The 23,652-nt window shown below is 31.0% G+C and overlaps 2 protein-coding genes across 7 annotated transcripts in view; one reads left to right on the forward strand and one right to left on the reverse strand.

Moving 5' to 3' along the window:
* LOC126734015 (uncharacterized) overlaps nt 1-2,656 on the reverse strand; it is a 31,116-nt gene extending 28,460 nt beyond the window's left edge. For 2 of the 5 annotated variants that reach the window (XR_007659925.1, XR_007659924.1), the window contains exon 1: nt 2,157-2,656. Coding sequence is in view for 3 of the 5 variants with exons in the window: in XM_050437526.1 (XP_050293483.1) it covers nt 2,157-2,608 (452 nt within the window). In the remaining 2 variants the exon portion in view is untranslated. The remainder of the gene's footprint in view (nt 1-2,156) is intronic. The other 3 variants (XM_050437526.1, XM_050437525.1, XM_050437524.1) reach the window with 2 other exon arrangements.
* A 2,237-nt stretch (nt 2,657-4,893) lies between these two features.
* LOC126733787 (uncharacterized) overlaps nt 4,894-23,652 on the forward strand; it is a 57,855-nt gene continuing 39,096 nt past the window's right edge. For both annotated transcript variants that reach the window (XM_050437187.1, XM_050437188.1), the window contains exons 1-2: nt 4,894-5,058; nt 16,823-17,135. In XM_050437187.1, the coding sequence (XP_050293144.1) occupies nt 16,987-17,135 (149 nt within the window). In that variant the 5' untranslated portion in view covers nt 4,894-5,058; nt 16,823-16,986. The remainder of the gene's footprint in view (nt 5,059-16,822; nt 17,136-23,652) is intronic.

Here is a 23,652-nt window from a genome sequence, read left to right on the forward strand (position 1 = left end):
TCAAAAACTTTTCTAGGACCTTATAAAAAAATATTATTTTCTATATTTTTAATTACATATTTACTATAATATAAAAATGACAATATTATTTAGTAATAAAGCACTCCTTTTATTTTTAGCAAATCTCATTACAACTCAGAGGCTAAAAGAACCTTTTCTAAATTAAAGCTCATAAATAAAAATGTCTGTATATCTATGGGCTAGGAGCAATCCTTTGATTCATATAATGATCACATTGGCAATGGAAAAGCAAGAACTATTCATAAATGTGTTTGGTGAGAAAACGGCAAGGAAATACATCAAAATTTTAAGTTTGTTTAACAACAGCAATTAGAGCCCTTTGTGGAATAAGGGTTTGTGTCTCTTGTCAGCATCTTTTTGTCCAAAATAGAATTTTGAGCCCATTTGGAACTGGTCTTATATATGCCCATACTCAGGTCAGGCAAGGCCACTGGTTTACATCCCAGTTTTAAAATTAACTGTTAAATTTACAAAACCAATACTGTTCATTTTTAACAAATCTCTAGGTACTGGTTCTTATCCCACTCTCTGGAAGAGAAGTTTTCTAAAACCCATTTTTAAATCTGGTAGTAGAAATGAAATTTCCAATTATCCGGCTGTGTGTAACCAATCTGAGTTGCCAAAGCTGCTTGACTGCCTGGTCAGTCATAGGATTGCCTGGAGTTTTAAATCTTTATTTAATCCTGAGCAATTTGGATTTATAAAAGGCAGATCTACTGATGCTAATTTGGTGCTGTATGTCAACTACCTCTACCGCTGCTTGGAGAAGGGACATCAGGTTGACTCAATATATACAGATTTTTCCAAAGCTTTCGATCGGGTTAACCATGGGGTACTATTGCAGAAGCTTAGGGCTTTAGGTATTGTGGGGCCTCTTCTTCAGTGGATCTCGGGATTCATCAGAGGTAGAACCCAGATTGTTAATCTTGGAGGTACATGTTCCTCTGAAATTTTGGTGGCATCTGGGGTGCCACAGGGCTCTCACTCGGGCCCTGTTTTGTTTTGCCTCTTTTTGATTGATTTAGTTTGGAAACTTGAAAATTGTCGTGTGCTAATGTTTGCTAATGATGTGAAGCTATTTAGGCTTATCACATCCCTTTCTGATGCTGTGCTCCTGAAAAAAGACCTCAATTTGTTCTTTGATTGGTGTCACTTGAATAGAATGTCCCTTAATATCAATAAGTGCCATAAGATTACTTTTTCTAAGCAAAGAAACCCTATTGCTTTTCTTTATAAAATAAATAATGTAGCAATTGGTGTCAAAACAGAGGTTTCTGACTTAGGAATATTTATTGACTCCAGGTTGTCTTTTAAAAGTCACATCAGTCAGGTGACTGGTAGGGCAATGAAAATGCTGGGTTTTATCCAACGGTCTACAACTGATTTGTCTTTGTTTACTTTATTGCTCTCTTGTTAGGTCCATCTTGGAGTATGGCTCAATTGTGTGGTCCCCGTCATATAACTGCTACATTGAGCAGATTGAAAAAACTCAAAATAAATATTTAAGGGTGGCGGATTTTAGATGTGGTTACAGGAGACAGGAGTATTACTATCAGTGGGTCAGGGATAACCTGAACTTACCCACATTAGAGTCACGAAGAACATTACTCGACTTATGTTTTATACATAAGGTTTTAAATGCTACTATAGATTGTCCCGAGTTATTGTCTCTTTTTAAACTTAGGGTGCCTTCCAGATTGAATAGACAATCAGAAATATTTTCAGTCCCATTCCACCATACTAATTATGGCATCAATGAGCTAATTACATGAATGGCTCGAAGTGCTAATGGTCTGTCAGGACAGATAAACTTTTTTGACTCTAGGATAACATCTTTTAAGGGGCAGTTAAAGAATATTATTTCATAGGGGCTTTAATTAATTAACTCATCTACACCTTTCACTAATTTATAGATAGTTTTGTATCTGAATATATATGTTTGTATGGGTATGCTATGAAACACTTTTGTAAATGGATTCCATTAATAAATAAAAATTAATAAAAAAAAATAAAAAAATTTGCATTGCAAAATACTTAGTTAAAACAAAAATTAAAACACATATAGACTTATTTAGATATTCATACCACACATTTTCTGTCTGTTTAAATTAAGAAAACAAAAAAAGAAGACTCACAATTCTATAGCAGTAACTACATCAGTCTTCCGAAGTCTATAATCAGGATCTACTATACTCCCCCTGAAAACAAAAATTTCCAAAGGGGTCTGACGCTTTTGCAACTGATCAACTAAAAGTGGTCTCACTCGGTAGACCTTTTCTTCCAATATTTCCTCATCAATATCTATAAAGAGGACCTCTTCCAATGTTAAATTTTTGAGATAAACAAACAAGCCAAATTCTGCACAGCCAAAATCTACGATTTTTTTCAGCTGGCTTTTCCACTTTTCCTCTGATAGGATTTCACAGATTTTACGAAATCTCTGCCTGTAAACGGGAGGATCGAATTTTAGATTTTCTTCGGAATCAATAGCTACCGATAGGTCCTCATTCCGCTTAATCTTAAGTCTTTTTCTATTTTTTAATATTTGAAAAAATAAAATCCCAAAGTAATGAAAAATTATTAACATTTTTACGAAAAAAAAAGTCCAGAAAAATTGAAAATTGATGTACAAACACGGGAAAGGTTATATTTTTGTTTTGATTTGCGGGTTGCGGGATTCACGCCGTACACCAAAGGTACAAATGGAAAATCCCTATTTAAGAGGAGCGAAATTGCGCTTTTTCACTTAGGATTCCTAAAATTCATAAAGGATATTCTCATTTGCCCGAACTCGTAAGCAAATTCAGCGCTTTTGCCACTTACATAAACCGATTCCAAGCGATCTATCGGTTTTAACCGCGGTTAAGCCCTTGGTTAACCTTGAACAGTCCCTTTATAACATAACCAATCGTGTCCGCTTGGACGTGTTTGGTTGAAGTAACTTCGTAGTTTGTCAGCTGTCACTATCATAATTTTGTTTGTTTTTAAATAATACCCCAGACGCCAGTAATATTATATTTAATTAGTTCTTAAACATAAATATCAAAAAAGAAAACTTATTAGTTTTCTTGTGTCATTTTTAAAAAGGAAATAATTTGTTGTTTGTTTTTATTTTTTCTGTGAAAACAGCTCCGGACGTGGGTAATTACTGTTCCAAATTGATGATGTATAAAGGGCTAATTGGTGACGTCACGTATCTCAAGCGGTTATAAATATAACCGCTTGGACGTGTTTGGTTAATACCATTTAGGAACGGTAATTACCGGTAGACCGCTTGGAATCGGTTATAAATGTACATGACCGGTTGGAAGCCTTTGCTATACAGGTTGGGGAAATAAAAATTAAGCATTGTCCAAAATAATAGCAACACCGCTTTCTCTCGTCTGATAGGTATTTGTTGTTTTAATTTTTTACAGAATAACAATACTGATAATGGTATGCCTCATTTTGCTGTGTAACTGCACGCTGCACTGCTGAATTTTAAAGCGCTTGTTATTTATATTTCTCTTAACTTATTGGTTTAAAGGCAATGGCAGTACAATGTAGGGTTTTTAATTACATTTGAAAATAGACCGATTTCTTGCGGCAAAACGTAGTTTCGAATTTTGAGTCATCGTTTTGTCTTCAGGATTCTCATAAATGTCACGCTACAGTGCAAGAATCGTGCAAGAACGACTGGAAGGAATGGTTTATAGTGCCCTAAAAGTGGATTTAACACGATCAAGTAGAAGTGTTAGGAGGAACTGGCTACGGACCATAAAACTGTTAAAAACAAGGGTATAAATGTTTGAAATATTCCAAAACTCAGAAGTCATTTCTTAAAGACCAGGGGCGAAGAATAAAATGTTGTGAAAACATGATGGAAACTGCAAATGAAAATGAAAATTTATAATGAGATGAACTACTTTTCAGATGAATCTTCAAAAAATTTAATGTTTCGGTTGGTATTTTGGGCGATCATAATTATAGGGCCATTTTTTATGGATGGTACTTTAACCGGCCAGGAGTATAAACAGCCATAATAGGTTGAGACAAAAAGTAATAGTGCTTTAAAATTCAACAGCGTACAGTAAAAGAGGCATACCGATATTATTATTGTTATTCTATAAAAAATATCAAAGAACAATTATCTTTTAGCGTATTTAGTTTATACATATTTGGAATTTGAATTTAATAATAAAGAAATGTTTATACAGTCATACATTTTTACCTGAGAGTATAAACCAAATAAAAGAATCCTTCAAATAATAACCTTCGCAAAGTTATGTTTATTTAGAATTTTTACATTTGCTTAATTTTCAAAATTATTCTTTCTAGAGTTTTTCTTAATATTTAATAAAACTACTAAAAAGTCCCAAAAGAAAAAGTAAATAAACATAAATAAGAAAACTCAGGGTTAATTTTTTTTAATTCGTTTCTTAAAAATAAATATTCAACTTTTTAAATATAATTTTTTACTTATCTTTTAATCGAATGTTTAACATGCATTTTCTTAATCTTAATTTTTAGTTTGCTTTGATACAAGTCACATTTAAAAAAAATGATTTTTTTTATTTAAGAATTCCAATTTTATAATTTTTCTTTTGTTCAATTCATTTTTAAAAATCCAGGTTTTCTTTCTTTATGCTGAATTTGTTAATTTATTTACATGATTGCTGTTCATCTCGCTGTAATATATTGCATGAATGAAATATAATAAAAATAAATCTGTTTATTCCAGGCATTACCTCCAACGCCACTGGAGGTGTATTATAACGCGATTTTATTTACCGTACCTACAGTCTAGTTCGTCGATAACTCTCTAATTTCGCTTGTCAAAAAATTAACATTCTGACAAATGACAGGACATTTTGTCTAAAGCCAAACTTCAAGCCTAAAATTTGTGATCCGTGGTCTGCACTAACCAAACGTCAGTTTCTTGTCAACCGTAATGGCGTGCGTGTGTGTGTAGAGTTTTGATTTCAACTTAGAGAATCGTATTTTTTTTGTAGACCGTATTATGTGTAAATTCGGGCATCTTTAAATTAATTCTTTAAGGTAAATGCCATACCTCTAATTAAAGATTATATTTTAGTTGTGAAACTCTACATAAAATGGATTAATTGCAATAAATTGGGGCACTAATTGGCTCAAGGATTTAAGATTTTAGCAGTTTTTGGGAGGTTTTTTTTTATTTGTGTCTTTGTTTATATTTGCACTGTTTTGTAGATGTTGTATGAACGTGTCAACTCTACACATAGTAATTTATTATTAAATTTGATGTTTTTATTCATGAAAAACATGTAAATAAATACAAAGAAAACAATGAATGAATACAAAGTGTCATTTTGTTATTTGTGATGAAAGGAAGTGAAAATAACTTATATTTTCTTTCATACTTAACTGCTTTATTTCCAAGTTACAAGCTGACAACAATAATATCTAAAATAGATACATCTGAGACACTGGCTACTTAAAAGCTACTATAAAAACAGTTTTTCTATTACAGGACAGTAAAGAAGCAAATACATTACAAAAACAAGTGGTAATGTACTATATACATTTCAAATTGCAATGTAAAAATTAAACTAATTTTAAAAACATCTATCAACCTATTAGGTAGGAGTTAGAGTGATATTTTTTGATATAATTTTCTGGTGATTTTTTTCCTATATAATAAGCTTTTTAGGTACTTCATTCACTTATTTAGTTTTCGAGAATAAGAAAATCAATAGCTTATTATAAGTTAGCTTGATTTTGCTATTTCTTATTACATGAAAGTAGGTATATTTTTTATTTAATTTTTAGCAGCTTTTCATTTATAAGTTGCAATAACCTAATCATCTACAAATAAATTCATACATCATTCATTTGAAACTAAAGGGTAGAGTAGCAAATTTCACATGCTCTGGATTGTGTGTGATCAATTTATATGTTATGGTTATATCAATATTTTATTTTCTTTCTATATTAAATTTCTAAAAGCTTATATTTATTAATTGACTTATAGTAGCTAAAACTAGTCTTTTTATGTGGAGTTAAAATTCATATCTTATTTAATTGCCAGATTTTATTGAGTTTGTCTTGTGTTCTTTTTATTAATTTTTTAAAATAAAATTTGCACCAAAATAGCAGTTGAGAAAGTTCTGAGAAAATTTAATTTTTACAATTTGTTCTTGTGTTATAAAAAAAATTGAGTTATATATAAAATGCAAGGCTTTATTTTACTGTTAGACCTTGTATATTAAGTCCCTTGCATCTGTCAGACAAATTTGATTTTGAGATAAAATTTTAAATGCTGTCATATGAGATTATTCTCTATGTTTTAAGCTAAACATTTTAACTATATATGTCAGAATCACAGGTTCAAATATGACACAATGCTTCCAGTATTGACTGATCTCAGATTATTTAATATTTTTAGGAGGTAAATGAAGAATAACATTGAGAAGTAAATGTTTCCAGCACTAAAAAGTAGATGTTCATGGAACTCACTAATTTGAATGATAACTTAAAAAGTTTATTGCTTTTACCAACATTATAATAAAAAAAATGATAAACCACTCTAATAATGGCCATATAACTTATCAGGTGAAATATCTGCCATTGCTAATTCCTATATTATCTTTAGTCTAGGAACTCATTATGAATGCTGCCTTAAAATTTATAGCTACATTTCTGTCATCCTATATCAGAATAATTGATGAGTCTAAGGGCAAATCTTAATAGTTGCCATTTTCTGATGTATTATAGTATATTAAATTATGGAAGAACAGATCAGGGATAAATCAGCATATGATTTAATAATATTTATTTGGCGTCTTATATACTGTGTTGTATCATCTTCCAACAAAATCTATTTGGCTCTAACAGAGCAAAGTTGAGGAAAGTATTCTTATTCTGTTACTAAGCTCCTTTTATAATGCTAACTTTGCTATTGAAAATGTAAGCATTCTCCTCAATATGTTGATGATTTTTAAGTCTACTGTAATTTTTACAGTGTATTAAGATGAGTTCCAAGTGAATCTCCACCTACAATTTCTTGCTGGTGCTTTTTGAATACCATAGTTATTGTTTCAAGCATATATAAGCAACAAAGGGTCAAGATTCTATCTTGCACAAAAAGATGCCAACAAGATACAGAACACCTCACTTCAAAAATGACTCTAATTGCTCTTTTTTGCAGAACAAATACTGTGTTAAAGAAATAGTGGGCACATGATCCCCAGTAACAAATCTGGAGTACTGTGATGGTCAGCGATGAAAGCTGCTTTTTTGTTTGTCCTGACAAAAAATCAAGAAATTCAAAAGTTAATAACCGATTTGTTCAAGAAGTGCATCCATTTGGAAGTGGAGGTATATTGGTCTAGGGTGAAATTTCTACAGAGATAGAACAGAGTTGTATGTTTGTGAAGATACCATGACAGGTAAAATTTATGCCGACAACATCACTGATAACTGGTAAATGATTACCATTGGAATTTAAAACCCAATTTCAGATTTCTGGATGATAATGCTCGCCGGCATAGAGCCTGATTAATGAAATTAATCATTTAGCATAACCCCTGCTCTCTTCAGATTTAAACTGCATCAAACATGCTTGGGACATGCTCAGAAGGGCACTAATTGCCCACCAACCTCCAGTTTAGAACATAAGATCAATGAGGCAACTTCTTCCACATCTTTGAGATACCCTTCAAAACTACTTGGATCATTTAATTTCAAGGATCATTCTAGCATTGGATCATTTTAATCTCAAATCAAATATTTATTAATTTAAAGAACTGGACACAATAGGAGTCAGAGCCTTGTCTGGTTCTAGAGAGCCTGTGATTATATTTCTACTACTTCTGGTGTTGTAATGGTGTATATTTGCAAAAGATCTAATGTTGAATACTTGTGTTTGAATGTTAATATGTTTTTTTCTTTTTGATAATTATCTGTTTTGTTAGGTTAATAGAGAAAAGTTATCTGTAAATCATAAAATATAGTTTTTGAGTAAAAACAAAATTGGATTCTTTTCTAAAAGAGATGAGTACCTATCAATCAATCAATCAATCAATCAATAGTTTATTCATGTCAGTTACATAAAATATGTTTACACATGTCAAGTAAATGTACAGTATTTTTTTTTCAAAAACTCTTTTTTTCTCAAAGAATTTACAATATCCCTAACTTTTTTCTATCAGTTTACAATGCACTGCTTTATATTAAGTCCTGTTAAAACCTAGCTTTTTATTTTTGGAAGGTTTTCTATTGAGTTATTCATTGAATATTGTCAGAGTGCCATTTATACTTGTTTTTTATTTCTCTTATAGAGTACTGTTAAACTAATAATATTTAATACATATAAAACTTCTTAAAAATTATGAAAAGTAAATTTGAAAATATATGTGAAACCTCATACACTGGAATAAACCTCATGTACAATAATACATACAGATGGCAATTTTGTAGGTCACATTATTGAAATTTATTTCTTGTAACAAGCTTATAAAGGCTTTAATGTGTGCAAAAGGTGCACTCACCAATGTTATAAGTTTGTTATGTCATAAAACAAAACGTCTCTCCTAGGAAGATCATTCAGCTTTAATCATTTATTTAGGTTACTATTTAATATGTAAGTTCCAACCTAATTTGGATGTCCCAGTAATTTGGATTTTTTTTAAAGGAATACATACTAAAATTCTGCAATTTGTCCCTATCTTAACTTAATACAAGCCTTAGCTGCTTCATTCATATAAATAAAACATGTTAATTCACTTTATGGAATTTTTAAAAATTTATTTAGTTTCCAAAGAAAAAGAACATAAAGTTCTTATTCCTAAAGATAACATATTCAATTTTTTTTTGTATTCAATAAAATAAAATTATTATTCAGGTTATTTTTTTAAGATACCATTCCATTCACTTGGATAACAAACTTCAATCAAATCACATCCTTTCTTCCTGATAGCGACTTAACTGTACAATTAAAATTGCCCTTTTCCAATCATCTAGGTGGGTAGATATATTTTTTCATATATTTGCAGCTAGGATAAATTTATGTATTTTTATACGTTTAGCTTTCTCATAAATTACCACTTGCAATTAACACCCCAAATATGAAATGTCTTAATAATCATTATGATCACTCAAAGTAATACTTTACCTTGTCACTTTACTCAGGACGTAAAAAACATGAATTCTTAAATAAAATATTAAAATCTTGTCATCATAATTTCTGTTCATGTTTAATAATAGCATTCTCAATAGTTCATATGTATTTAGAGTGTTTATATATTGGATGGTGTCCAAAAGGTAATAACCTATTGAGTACGCAAATATCTCTCTACATTTTTACCATGCCATGCCATTTAATTAAAAATATTTAAGTCCTGCTAGGTTTGATGTTGGCAGATTTAAATGCTGGTTGAGAGAATAATATATTTCAGAGAAAATAATATTTGACGCGATGCCAGTCTCATATGTAGAGGGAACCAGAAAGTCCTTAGCAACATTTTATTGACTTGTACATTAAACAAAAAAATGTGGTTGGTTGTGGTAAATTGGTACTATAATAAACTTTTTAATTGGCGCATAAATAATACGTATTTTAATTTTTCTATGGTGTAAAAGTATGAAGCTGATACATATGGGTAATAGCAGCTAGTTGTGGGTATACTTTTGAAGAGTCATTAGTACCTATTAAATATGTTATGTAATTTAATGAATAAATAAATATTTTTTTAAAGTAATTGATATTAAAAAGTGAAAAAAAACTAATCAGTCTAATCTGGTTTTTTTCTTGGGCTTTTCATTTAATACTAATCCTAACCCGAAGCAGCAGGTTAATCCTGCAGACTCGACAAAAAGGATCTAATTAACTTATTAAGATATCAGGAAGAATAAATAAACTACCGGATAGCAGCAAAGTAAAATTGGACCAAAATCCTAATTAAATTAGTAGAGTTTCAACTGCTGCATAAACAGTTTGATCAATAAAATTCGCTTTTAACTTTGAGTACGAATTAATGCTATTAGTTGATGCTTGTATTTCTTGCCTGGTTGGCAAAATATACATTTTTTAATTATATTTAGATGATTGATGTTACATATGTTGAAATCAATATGGTTTTAGTAAACTTTATTTTTGACGTCAACAAGTGAGCTTTATTTAAAACTAGAAAACGAAATTATCGGCTGATTGACGTGCCATTAATTCTGTGCGTATAAAACATCGTGGTTAAAATATGCTTTTAATGCTTAATAATTTGCTTTTTTTAGTGTTTCTTCTATCCGCAAACGAATATTTTTGATGGAGCTAAATTATTCTGTTTATCCATGTTCTAAAATAAACCATAATGAATTTCAAAATACAGTGTTAGTAATCCAGCAGCAACCACCCAAGTCATTCCTTTTCATAAATTATTCGACTTATTACACAAATCGTTTTCACATATTATCTAGCACTCGATCATTTTTGTAGGCAATTTAGTCGCTTTCGATATTAAAATATCACAAGAAACATCGTTTGTGCATCCCTTGAACTGTGCCCTTATAGAAATTTCTTTCACAATGTAACAACTGATGTTTGCTAATTCCATCTAACATTACAGTTTATTTTAACTAAATCTGATTGATTTTAATAAAATGGTGATGATTGAGCAATTTAAGACTCAATGATTTTTAGATTTTTTTTTGGTATCTGCAGGAAGCTTACCTTAAATCCATTAAATTAAGACAAAAAAAATTTTTGGATGAGCTATTTTTTAACAAAAAAAAACGAAAATTTATGTTATATATGGACCACGATTTTCCTATGCTTCTATTTACTTATGGACACAAATATTAAAAGTATACTAGAGTTTATCGCGGACTAATCACTTTTATATTGATCTATAATATTTTTACTTTATTTCTATATTAAATAAAGAAAATAATATAACGATTAAAAACACTATTTTAAAGTTGTTTACTAAATTGTCTCCTTTAATTTCGCTGACATAAAAGAATTCTATTATGACAGTGTTTAATTTAGGAACGTTCACGTTTATAAATAAATGTCAAATTATTGACATTTGACACACAACTTATTCAGGAGAATCAAACTAATCACTACAGCGTTGCCGGATTGTAAAGCTATTCATTCCTATACAGTGCGAGTCTGTAACTTGGAATAAATTAGATAATAAATAAATGGAAGCGTGTTCGGAAAAACGCTCCGACACGGCAATTGAGATTGTAAGTTGCGCATTTTTTACAATAAATTTTATACAGGGTGTGGCATGTATGCGGGGCTAATACCAACTTTCTTATTTTAAGGTAACATGAAAATGCTGCAGTCTTCCTCCACTTATTTATTAAACATTTAGTTATTTAAAATTCCCGACATGTTTCGGACACAGTGGTGTCTATCATCAGGAGATAAAAGGTTTAAAATTAGTATTAGATATATGCCCCAGGGTTTGATTCCATGTCAAAAAATCCTCTAGTTATTATTCATTCACCTGTTTTTAAGTTTTGATTTTTTATTTTAAAAATGATTTAAATTCAAAAAATATGCGTTTCAGGGTAAACAGTTTTTTTTCGTAATGTATTTTATGAATGTCCTATAAAAAGGTTGCATTTTTATAATTTTGACATTGCTACAAGACATGTGTCTTTATAGTCAGTACCTTTACTGTCGGATAATCAGATTTAAGTTTCCTTTAATTTTTTTACGAAATGGGCTATTTAAGTGGAAAGTACAAGATTGAAATCTTAATGATGATTTGATTTGGAGAACAAGAACCGAAAATGAAGTTTCGCATTTATTTAGACAGAAGTATCCTGATTTACCACCCATATCTCAAAGTACTATAAGCAAGATTGGAAAACAGTTTCGGGAAAATGGTCACATAAGAACAATAACTAGTTCTCGCCGATGTGTTATTAGCCATCCCTATAAACTAACAATTCTCCAGGAACTCAATGAGGATGCAGATAGAAGAATTGAATTTTGTGAACAATTTATGGAATTAATTCAGAATAAGAATCTTATTACAGAAAACATTCTCTTTTCCGATGAGTCGACATTTATGCTGAACGGAGAAGTAAATCGTCAAAATTGCCGTTATTCAGCACAAGAAAATCCATGTTGGATGAGGCAAGGCCACACTCAACACCCAGAAAAAGTAAATGGGCAAGAATTCTAGGTCAGCAACTTATAGGCCCAATTTTCTTCGAAGAAAATTTAAATGGAGCAAAGTACTTACAGTTTTTACAAGAAGAACTAATTCCAAATTTAGCTGTTCTATTCCCTGATTCAATAGAAGCTGATATACCGAATAGAAACATCTGGTTTTAGCAAGATGGTGCCTCCCCATTTTGCAAGAACAAGATTTTCTGTTCGAAACTATCTGGGTACTATTTTTCCAGGCAGATGGATTGGCGGGAGAGGACCTTTTGAATGGTCACCAAGATCGCCCGATTTGACTCCGCTGGATTTTTTCCTATGGGGATATTTGAAATCCAAAGTTTATGTGACCAAGCCGGCAAATATTGAGGAGTTGAAAACTAGAATAAGGCAAGAGTGTCGAAACATTTCTCCAGAATGCATAAGAAACCTTCAAAATGAATTTGTAGCACGTTTAGGGCATTGCCAAATAGTAAATGGTTTACATTTTGAACACTTATTAAAGAAAAAGATTTAAAAGAACCCTCTTTAAGTTTTTGAAATACGTTTTCTTTATCGCCCTGTATCTTAAAAACAATCGAATAAAGGTATGGCATGTGATACATCAAAATGTTTGGAATTTTGTGGAGAATCCAAAAATATAACAACGTATAGGGTCTTCTATTTAAAATAAGAAAGTTGGTATTAGCCCCGCCTACATGGCACACCCTGTATAAAAACTTTTTATTGTAAAAAATGCGCAATTTACAATCTCCATTGACGTGTCCGAGCGTTTTTCCGAACACGCCCCCATTTATTTATTATCGAATTTATTCCAAGTTACAGACTCTCACTGTATATTATTTTATTACATAAAGGTGTCAGGCCAGTTGGTTTACTTTGTTTAAAGTTTTATTTCCATGTCGATTTTTTTATACAAGGACTTAATATTAACTTGTGTCACCATCTTACATTTTCTTTAATTAATTGAAATTATGCGAGCATAGAGTTGGGTTGGGATGGGATGGGTTGTTTTCGTTTTGGTTGAGTGGGGTTAAACACATACCAGCCCTTACACTCTTAAATTTTATATATCAAATGAGGGATCCTTACCAATTAATTAAAAAAAAAATGAATAAAATTTTTTAAATTAAAAAAAAATAAACAGATGTTCCATGCTAAAATACAAACATTGAACAATAGAAAATTCACTTACAGCTTGTAAGTTTTCCAAGTGAAAACCAAAATGTATTCCTTCCTCTATCTTTGTTAATAACTGCCGATTTTTACTTAAACTTTATGGATTTATTGTCCAGTATGGCAACACTGCCGCATATCCTCCGGCAAAATTGACATATTGGAGAGTTTTCGCATAGCCACAGATTTACAGAATACCAGATGCGAAAGGTCGCGGATATAAGCTCCCGATATTCGATGCCCTTGAAAAGGATGGTTTGGACTGGCCGCACCAATGCATTTTTAATTTTTTTTTTGTAGGGATAGATGTTCTGCACTATAATTTCACTGGGATGTTATAATGCATTTATAATGTCAAAATAGAAATAGGCTTAAATAAAACAGAATCTAAGGGTTCTTGAGTACATTTTTATTTCATTTAACAGAGTTAAGGATCTTATTTAATAAAACATTAAAGATGAAACAAAATTTTTAATTTTCTTTTAGTTTTATCTGATTTTTTGGCAGATGATAAATCTCTGTTGGCGAATTTTAAAGTATAAAATATTTTAAGCCGTATAAATAATTTTATTAAATACTGGAAAGGAAAGTTATCACATGGGTGAGTAAAATTAATGCTTTTCATTATCTCGAAATATTAACTTATTAACTCATCTTTTGGAAATCTAAATAACGTCGTTCCTCCACCACTGTGGCTGGAACAATAAAGATATACACAGTTATACCCCCCCATTTCAACAAAAATAATACTAAAAAAAAATACAAATATATTATTTCAATTTAATTATTAATAATAAACACGCGTACTACGCAAAGAAAATTAGAAGCACGCGGCGCGGAGGCTTGCAGCAAATTAAACCCCTTGCCACCGTACTAGGCGGGTGATGGAAATCCATCACCCAGGAGGCGTGTCTGAAGTCTGGCGCTCGCACGCGTATTTTCGATCAGTTTCGCATCTGTATTCTGTAAATCTGTGGCATAGCAATATTTTGAAAATGACAGACATGTCATTTAGTAAGAAGTTTTTTTTTTATCTTTTAGGGCAAAATATGGTTCATCAAAATTGTTTGTTTTAAAATGTTCAGTACTTAGTACGTATATGTTACTAAGCAAAAAATTTTTTGCAAAATCGTTGGGCCTTTTGCTTAAGCACCAAAATGGTCGAATAATATTTACCCTAGGGTTATAGGTAAAAACACTGCTTATATTTAGTACCGAGGGAATGGAGGCAGACAACCGTGTTAGGATTTTCACAATCAATGCAAAAATAACATTTTCTTGCATCAGAATAACCCGATGTTTGTATTCTACAGTACAAAAGATATTAAATATTAGTTTATTATATTAAGGAAGCATTATTTTTCATCAGATCTTAAACAAACAATTGTGGCTTAATTAGAATAAGGAAAACAAATCGTTAATTGCAATAGATATGAGAATCGTGGTGATGTAAGAAATGATGCGCCAAAGTCGAAAAGACCTTGTAAAACTATGTATTAAATAAACGAATTGATAAGACTATTATAAGAATATCAGAACTAGATACTAGAAAAATATAGAGGAATTCAAAACTAACGTCATAGCAATTTGGTATTAACATAATAAGTAGAACCGTAAGAAATGTTGAGATGAGAGAAGTAGTTGCTGTTAAATACCCACTTCTGTCAAGAATAGAAAGCTTCAAATGGAGTTTGCTAGAGCTCGTCATCTTAGACCGATAAAAAGAACTTGTTTTGCAATTTCATTTTCACTATTTCGATATAATGACAGGAAATGAAGGCTGGTTGGAAAGCAAATTTCTAATTTGAATCTTGGAGCTTGGACATAGCCAATCATTCAAGTCAAGGGTAAAATGCATAGACTTAAATAATAGGAGAGGATAAGAAAACACAAAGGGATGTTGGAAACTATAATGCTACCATTTGAAGAAGAAGATATGTGATAATGATCCGAAACATGTCTCCAAGACAGATTGGATTCCTAAGAAAAACATAACTGTATTTGAATGGCCATCCTAATCCCCATATTTAAATCGCCAACGTCGAACAACTTTGTGACATTTAAAATCGCTGTATTCGAATTGCCATCCGATATGATAAATTAGCAACTAGTTAATATCATTAAATCATAGTGGTCACAAAATCTTTACAAATTTTTTATTCGATTCTAGGTCTTTAAGATGCCAAGGGCATAACAGTAACAATGTCTGATTTTGCCTAGGGCTTTTGATACTGTTAACCATAGTGTGATTTAAGCATGGTTGCCTTTTAACAATATAAATTCTAATTGAGCAATAGGAGACAAAGAGTTCTTGAAGATGGGTTGGGTGGTAATCGAGTAATCTTGGAGTACTAATGTATCAGTATTTCTAACGAATCCATCTTAATGATATGGATGTCAAACCCAAATTGAACATAGAGATGCTCGAGACGTGCGGCGTATTGCAATTCCCTTTTCAATTGCAAGGGCAAGTGGGGAATCAGTAAAGCATTGTCGTTCTCTCTTTAACTTAACGCACTTTGCCTATGAATTTCTGTCTGTTGAATAGCTATTTTGCCACCCTAAAAAAAATTTGTCGGGAAGGTATTTAAAACTAAATGAAGAAAATTTTGTATGAATTGCAAAAAATGTCGCCTATGGCATTATATTAATTTGGAATAAGTTACTACACAACTTAAAAAGAAGAAAGCACAATCGTAAACTAAAATATCTCTGTCAAAAATTACAAAAAAATAAATGTGCCTCTTTAATTCGTGTTGTAATTTTATATACGGCCCAATATGTTGCACAAATTTACTAGCAAACTTATACTCATCTCATTGTCCTAAAAAGTTTCCATACTTTTTCACCATTGTAGATCTTATATGAGGCACATTTTGTACAAATACATTTTAAGCTATGCTATAGAAGTTAAGCAAATATTTACAAAACAAAAAAAAATTCATTATTACTTTACTATCAACACTGAATCTTCTGTGAATTGTATAGGATTTTATTATTAGTGCTCAGGTTTGAAAAGCTTATACTTTCTATTGCAAATAAAATACCATATGCATTAAGCTGCCTATGGTTTTGGAGTTGTATAGGTTAATTGGCCTTAAAAATAAATGAAATAATTGTAAGTCATTGGTAGATGTTTTAAAGTCATTTAGCCTAGAAAACCACAAAACAACACTAACTAATTTATTATAACATATCGTATTGTATCAAACATTATTTTGTAAACTACACTACTAGTGTTTTGTAAAGTATAAATCAGTGACATAAAAAACTACTATATCTGAAAATATAGGAACTTGCTTTATTTATGGTAAATTTATTGTTTATTATATAACCTCAGACCGTTATACTGTCCTTGACAGTCTTCTATGTGTGAAACTGTTTAGTATTATCTATTGAGCTGCATATAAGAGAAATTAATATTCATAAAAAACAAACAAGTATTTTTCATATTATGAAATACATTAAAATAATATTTTTCTTTTACAGAGCTTCCCGGCTTCTTCCACATATCAGCCCGTTTCTTCCTCTACTACGATTTACACAAACAAAGAATTAACGATGACGTAAATAGAATAAATCAGGTACAAAACGGTTAATTTAAATTGCATCACGTGCAACTGGTTCTGTTTTGGCTGAATGCTCGGATCATCATGACATCATTTATGTCTAAGAAGAAGAAGTACAAGTTTCAAGTGGAAATATGCCTAGAAGAGTTATTGGAAGTGCCTTTTGTGTCTGCCGTGCTTTTCGCCAAGATGAGGTTATTGGATGGGGGAAATTTTCAGGATAATAGTAGCAGGTATGTTTTGCCTATATTGTTTATAAAACTACTGGAATAGTATAATTTAAGAATTAATTGAAAATTCTTTGCCGTTTTAAAAAATCTAGTTTTAGCTGGATATTTTTAGAAAAAGATATTTAACGGTACAATATTTTGAACAGCTTGTATTTTGGGAAGCAATCATATGCAGACACTACGCTTTTTCGGAACGCCCTATCTGTTTATCGTTTGTATTTTTTTAAGTATTTTATTTTTAAAACTATAGTTGTACTGTAGTTTATAAACCAACAAAATTATAATTGTCAACGGCAGAGTCTAAAGTGCAATTTCACCAAAAATAAAACCTAACAAAAAACTGCTGCCGGTTGACACTTTTATTACGTTATAATTTTTCATTTGGCTCAATGTTTTGTGTTTATGTACAGCCCCAGTGATAATAAAAAATATCCATTTCTAAGCAAAACTGCAATGTATTTTCATTAAGCCTCAAAAGCAGTATAAGTGGGTATTAAAATGAGCAGTTCTGTACTTTGGCGAGACCGAGAGCTTTTTACAAGCATTGTTTATTTTTTATAATAGATCCTTTTATAAACTAGCTTAATCCAGTCACAACTAGGGTTTTATAAAGATTTAATTTTTGGAGCAAATTTAAACACAAAAACATCATCAACCATTTTTTAATCAAGTATTTTTTCCGTAGAGTTCTTGTTCTTGTAAAATTCTTAACAAGCAAATACGTAAAATGTGTAAAAAAAGTTTGTACACATTTTATTTATTCAGTTATAAGCAAATTGATTAAACTGATGTAAAGAAACCCGGGTATTCCAAGGGTTTTTCCTACAACACTAAGTAAGTATGCATCATTTAGAGCATTTACTAGAATAGTATTAAATTATATTTTCGTTAATCAATATGATTGTTTCCAGATAAAATATGTACTCTTAACTATCTTGTCTTGATTAAAAAAAAACGAGTCAAGTCTTACCTAATTATCAATTCTCATTGTAGGACAATTTAAATCAATATTATAAGGTTAAAAGGATATATTGGGGGTGGAGAATGTTAACTAACATCAGTAATAATATTTTCCATAATATCAAAATGATATAAACTTATATCATTTTGATATTATAATGTTTCAACTTAAAATATTTTTCAGGTATAATTTTCTTTCCCCATAAAATGACGACTATTATAACGACGTTTATATTGTTTATATATAAAATATGAAGGTTCCTTAAGGTAATTTTAATTAGTTGTTTGACAACTGGACGTGTATTTTTTTCTCAAACAAATTTGTGTGATTTTTCTGAAGATATGGGTTTTATATAAATATTTTGACACTTGCAAATAATTAAAATGTAGTGCTTGAGGTAAATTTAATAAAGTACGTAACCAATAATAAACCAACTCTTATTGCACCATAAACCATAAGCACTTAATTTTCCGAGTAAATTTCCCAAGCGGGTAATTCATCAAAATTATCAGTGTCAGAGCACGCAATTATAAAAGGGCAAACTCTAATTTTCCTTGAAATTTAACATCGAACTTCCCGCGCTTCGGACGTGTAACCTCGGTAATGAATATCAAAGGTTAAACGTTTGTGATCGTGCACGTCATAATGATTGGAAAATCGCCTCCACACCTCGAGCAAATTAATTTTAGAATTATTTTTTCAACAATTTTTATTAAATTAAGCGAATAGTCAAATTGGAACTAGGGGATTTTCTCAGTTTTAAAATACCTAGTAAAAAGGTTTTGAGCACAATTTTTTTATGAAATCAAATATCGAAATAAAGGCTAACAGAAAAAATTAGATATTGGGGTTGGTAGTACCTTCTGACGCAAGAATTTTTCCAAGGTCAGCTCGTTCCAGCGTTGCTCCGAAGAAACCAAAATAAATAATTCCTCTGTTCTGTACAAAGAACGATTGCTTAACTAATTTGAAAAAAAAATCTTTTGAATTCAAATTTTCTTACATTTCAACCCATTTGAACCCAAAATTATTAGTTTCCTTACACTAATAGACCTTTACGGACCCTTTAATCCTGACCCTGTCCTGACTCATTCGTAGTGGCTCGATGATGTCAAAGTCGGGCGATAAATTCAGCCCTAAAGTGGATTGTCTAAAGCTAATAAATAGTCTAAAGGCAATACATCGAAAAAATTACTTGGTTTTTTATAGACTACTGCTCTATATGCAGGAAAAAGAATTCCCTTTATATGAGCATATGGAATTAATTAAATTTTTCAATTGGGAGAAGGTTTGATCAGTGTGTCAAGTAAAAATAGAACATTCTTGATAATGTATGCAGGACTAATAAGATTTTATCCAATATGAGTTCTGGTTCTAAATTCAATAGATTATAATAAATATCTCAGTCATCAACTTGTGAAATAACTTAAAATCAAGTCATAAATATCATATTAATGTACTGGCGAAGTATGTATTTGAGTGGGCTTAATAAACATTTAATTTCCGTTTATATTATAAAAAGCGCCAACTATAAATCCAGATTTCATGTTCGGCACAAAGGATCGCAATATTATTTACATGCAGGTTGACATAATTGAAGAAATAAATTTTTTGGTCCATTACACTCTGTTTTGCATTCAGCAACAAACCAGCTAAGTAAAGTTTCTCTATTAAGTCTAACTCATTATTAATACTCCTAACGACTCACTGGAATTTACAGGAAGCAAGAATCATTTAACGTATACAGATTGGCGAATGGATCACTACACATAAAGTTGCTAACAGGCGAGATGTTACAACGCCGACGCCGGTGATAGCTGTATCTCTTGAGGCAAAATTTAAAAAAATATTACGCGGCATTGGTATATTTTTTTTATGCTCCTGCATTGGAAAAAGCGGGTTTTAGACATGTAATAGGAATTAGAATAGGAATAGTAGTAATTCCTATTACATGTCTAAAACCCGGATAGACATTGAAATCGTAATTACAATTTTTTTATGCTGTGCATTGCATATTGAAAATTAAAGCGTTATCTTTATTAAAATAAAACTCTCAATCACAAACCTAACAAAGAATTCTTGAAATAAAAGTCTCAAAAAGACCTCCTTCTTTAGCTAAACAAAAGGTTAGCCTTTCGTAAAAGCTGTTTCTTACTTTCAAAAGAGTTTTAGGTAAAATGGAGTTGGCAGATTCAACAGTTTTGTTTCTCAACTCCTCTAAATTCGTTTGCCTACTATTATGATTTCTATAAATCATAATAGTAGTCTCCTTAAGATAACCTCACAAATAAAAGTCATTTGCTGACAAATCGGGAGGCCATTTAATATTGCCAGTACCACATAAGGCGGTTAAGAAACTATTTGTTAAAAATTCTTTTACTCTAACCGCATTTTGAGCAGGAAACATGGCTGTTGAAAATAGACTGATCCCAGGTCTATACTGCCGTTCTAATGAAAAACGCAGTAACTTCAAAATTTTCGATTTTGAGATTTTTACATATTATTGTGTAAAATAACATTCTCCATATTTAGAAAAAGTATTTTTAGTAATTTTATATTTAGTATTTAAAGTAATTTTTCAAAAAAAAAAAAAATTGCAAACGAAAAAAAACGTCTAATAAATATGCAGTATCTGCAAAACGTAACGCTTTTCTAAAGATAAACGCAGCATCTGATTTTTCTAGTCAAAAATGCAGCATTCTACTGATGCCCATAAAATGCTGCATTAAAATCACTTTGTGGCTGGAGAACTATGCGGCCCAAAACAAAAATTGGACCATGTTGTCGTACCTTGTGTATATAATAAATTCAGGAATGATTTCTGCACAAAAAATCTTTATTAAATACTTTGAGCCAGGCCACACATTTATGAGTGCAGACAGTTTTCACCGCCAGGTGGAACTCTAAAAAAATAGAAAGATGGAAGAAAAATATTTACGACTTTCCAGATTTTAAGGAGGCTGTTGGGGCAGCAAATTCTAGCAAAACTCAAGTTATAGATATGAATATTCATCAGTTCTATGACTGGCTAGATTTGGCATCTATAAATCGCATTAAAAAACTTAAATCAAGGCCGTATATCAGTGATTTTACTAGACTGATGGTAAATCAAGGCAGTAAAGCAATATTTTACACGGAAAATTATGACTATGAAAACATAAAAACTCTAGAATTTTTAAACATTAAGAGCGAAAAAGAGCCCATTTCATTACCCTGTACAAGAAACCAACCGAGAGGAATCAACCCAGAAAAAAATCTGTTATATTAAAAAAACTGTGTCCCCTGATGAGCACAGACAGGCAAATATTTTGGAATCCCAAATAATCAGAAAGAAATCCCAGAAAATACGGTATCAAGAGATTTAAACATCTCAATTGATTAATTTTTAATTATAGTTATATAAGGGTATTATTGAACATTCAATAAGAGCAGGCACTAATTGTGCCATTATTATTATATGTCAAATTGTATATGTATAATGTAATTATGTCAAATAATTGCCAAAATAAGAATGGCACAATTAGTGCCGACTCTTAATTGAATGTTCAATTATTCCCTAAATTAATCATTTAATATTATTATTACTTAGTATTTTATTGACATAAATTTTTCTATGTTACCTTTACTTCTGTTTAACAGTATTACTAATTTTAATTTTATTATGTTCCTATTTTTTTATAAAATATATAGTTAAAACGTTTGTTTGCATATTAGTAAAAAAACAAAATTGTCTTTATAAAATAAAATTATAATTTGATTTCACATACTGCATTTTACACTAGTAAATATGACATACTGCGTTTTTATTAAGCAAAACTAATGCCATACTCTTAAAAATATTAAACAAAAACGCAGTAAGTTGAATAAAAAAGTTATTTAAGGTGCAAATTCACAGAAACCTATATCAAAAAATTTGTTTTATTTTCATTCTGTGAAAAAAAACAATAAAAATATATATTTATAAAAAATACAAGCAAAAAAAACGTTTTTTTGCGTTTTTCTCAAAACTAACGTTCAGGAAGTTACTGCGTTTTTCATTAGAACGGCAGTATATGAGGGAGGAGTTGAATGGCAGGAAGAACTTTTTGTTGGAAGTTTGGAAGAAGGTTTTGTAGCAACTCAAGTTATTTTTTGGCGTTCAAAGTACCATCAATGAAAAACGGCCCAATAATATGGTCGCCCAAAATAACATTTAACTTTTGAGGATAGTGAGTACGGAAATGAAAACATATTTTGCAAGAAATGTTAATTTTCATTTGCCTCTTCCCTCATGGTTTCACAAAATGCTATTCCTCGCCAATGGTCTTCAGGAAACACCTCCTGAGTCGTGGAATATTTAAGACATTTGTATCCATGTTTTTTCAAAATACTCGTCACAGTTTTATGGTGCATACCCGGTTTCTATCCAACCCTTCCGCTCAAATGTTTTGAATCCTAAACTAAAGCACTACAAACCATTTCTTCCTGCCGTTCTATCTCCTGGACCCTTTGAATAGGTTGTTCTTGAGCTTTGATCTGACAATTTCTACATTCTTGGAGGCAAAAAGATGTCTCAAAATTTGACACGACATTTTAAATAACACAAGGAATCGGTTTATTTTCAAAATTTACTGAGAATAAATCCACTTAATGAATTGAACTTTTTCGGAAGGGTTATAAACAGCCATAATGATAAATATTAAAAAAAAATAAAATAGTGCTGTAAGACTTTGTGTCGTGTGTCATTGTGTCGTGCCGAAAATAGCATCAGACGATCGGAATTCGCTGCGCCGCTTATCAGCCAGAAAGGAAGCGAGAAGCGGTGTGGCCATTTATAATTCCTATGTGTAGTCTTCTATTCGCCAACCTGTATATCTAATACGTTCACACCCATTGTATTTTCAAATGAATATTCCTCCGGTTGCTGCTTTTGTTGGGATTCAGCAAAGCGTTTGACACCATCAACCAAAACACATTTCAAGTACTTATATCCCTCAAATTTATTTATAGTTATATAGTATAGATAGATAGTTTAAGTTGAAGAGGGTGAGTAATTTTTGAACTCTTTAAAATACATAAAATTCCACAGGGAAGTATTCTCTTCTTTTGTTAATTATCTGAAAATCCATTACTATCTTATAGACTAGCTATTGCAGCTGCATACATTAACGGGGATTTGAAAACTCTGGATAAACTAACTGCATCTCATGATCTAATTATAAATAGTAGAAATTGAATGTAAAAACAAAATCTTAGTATCTATATGGATAAGCAGCATCAATTCCACCAGAACATTTCTTATGTTCTGTGAAAGCCTTTGGAAACTAAATACACTCTTGGCTCTCAAACAAGACTGTGACTATTGCTATTTTAGTTTTATCCCTGTTGGGATATTTACTATATTATTTTATATCCCGGCTTTAATTCATCTAAAAACAGTACATAAGTATCACATACATATGTTCAAAAGAGGGTTACGACCTTTACCCTTGACTCTGTTCTTCTAGGTTTACTGGTAGTTCTAGCAGATAAAAATCAATTATTTAATTAATGCTTGTAATTTTCTATTAACCCCATAAT

Source organism: Anthonomus grandis, chromosome 3 (genome assembly GCF_022605725.1).
Source record: "Anthonomus grandis grandis chromosome 3, icAntGran1.3, whole genome shotgun sequence".
Taxonomy (NCBI): Eukaryota; Metazoa; Arthropoda; class Insecta; order Coleoptera; family Curculionidae; genus Anthonomus; species Anthonomus grandis.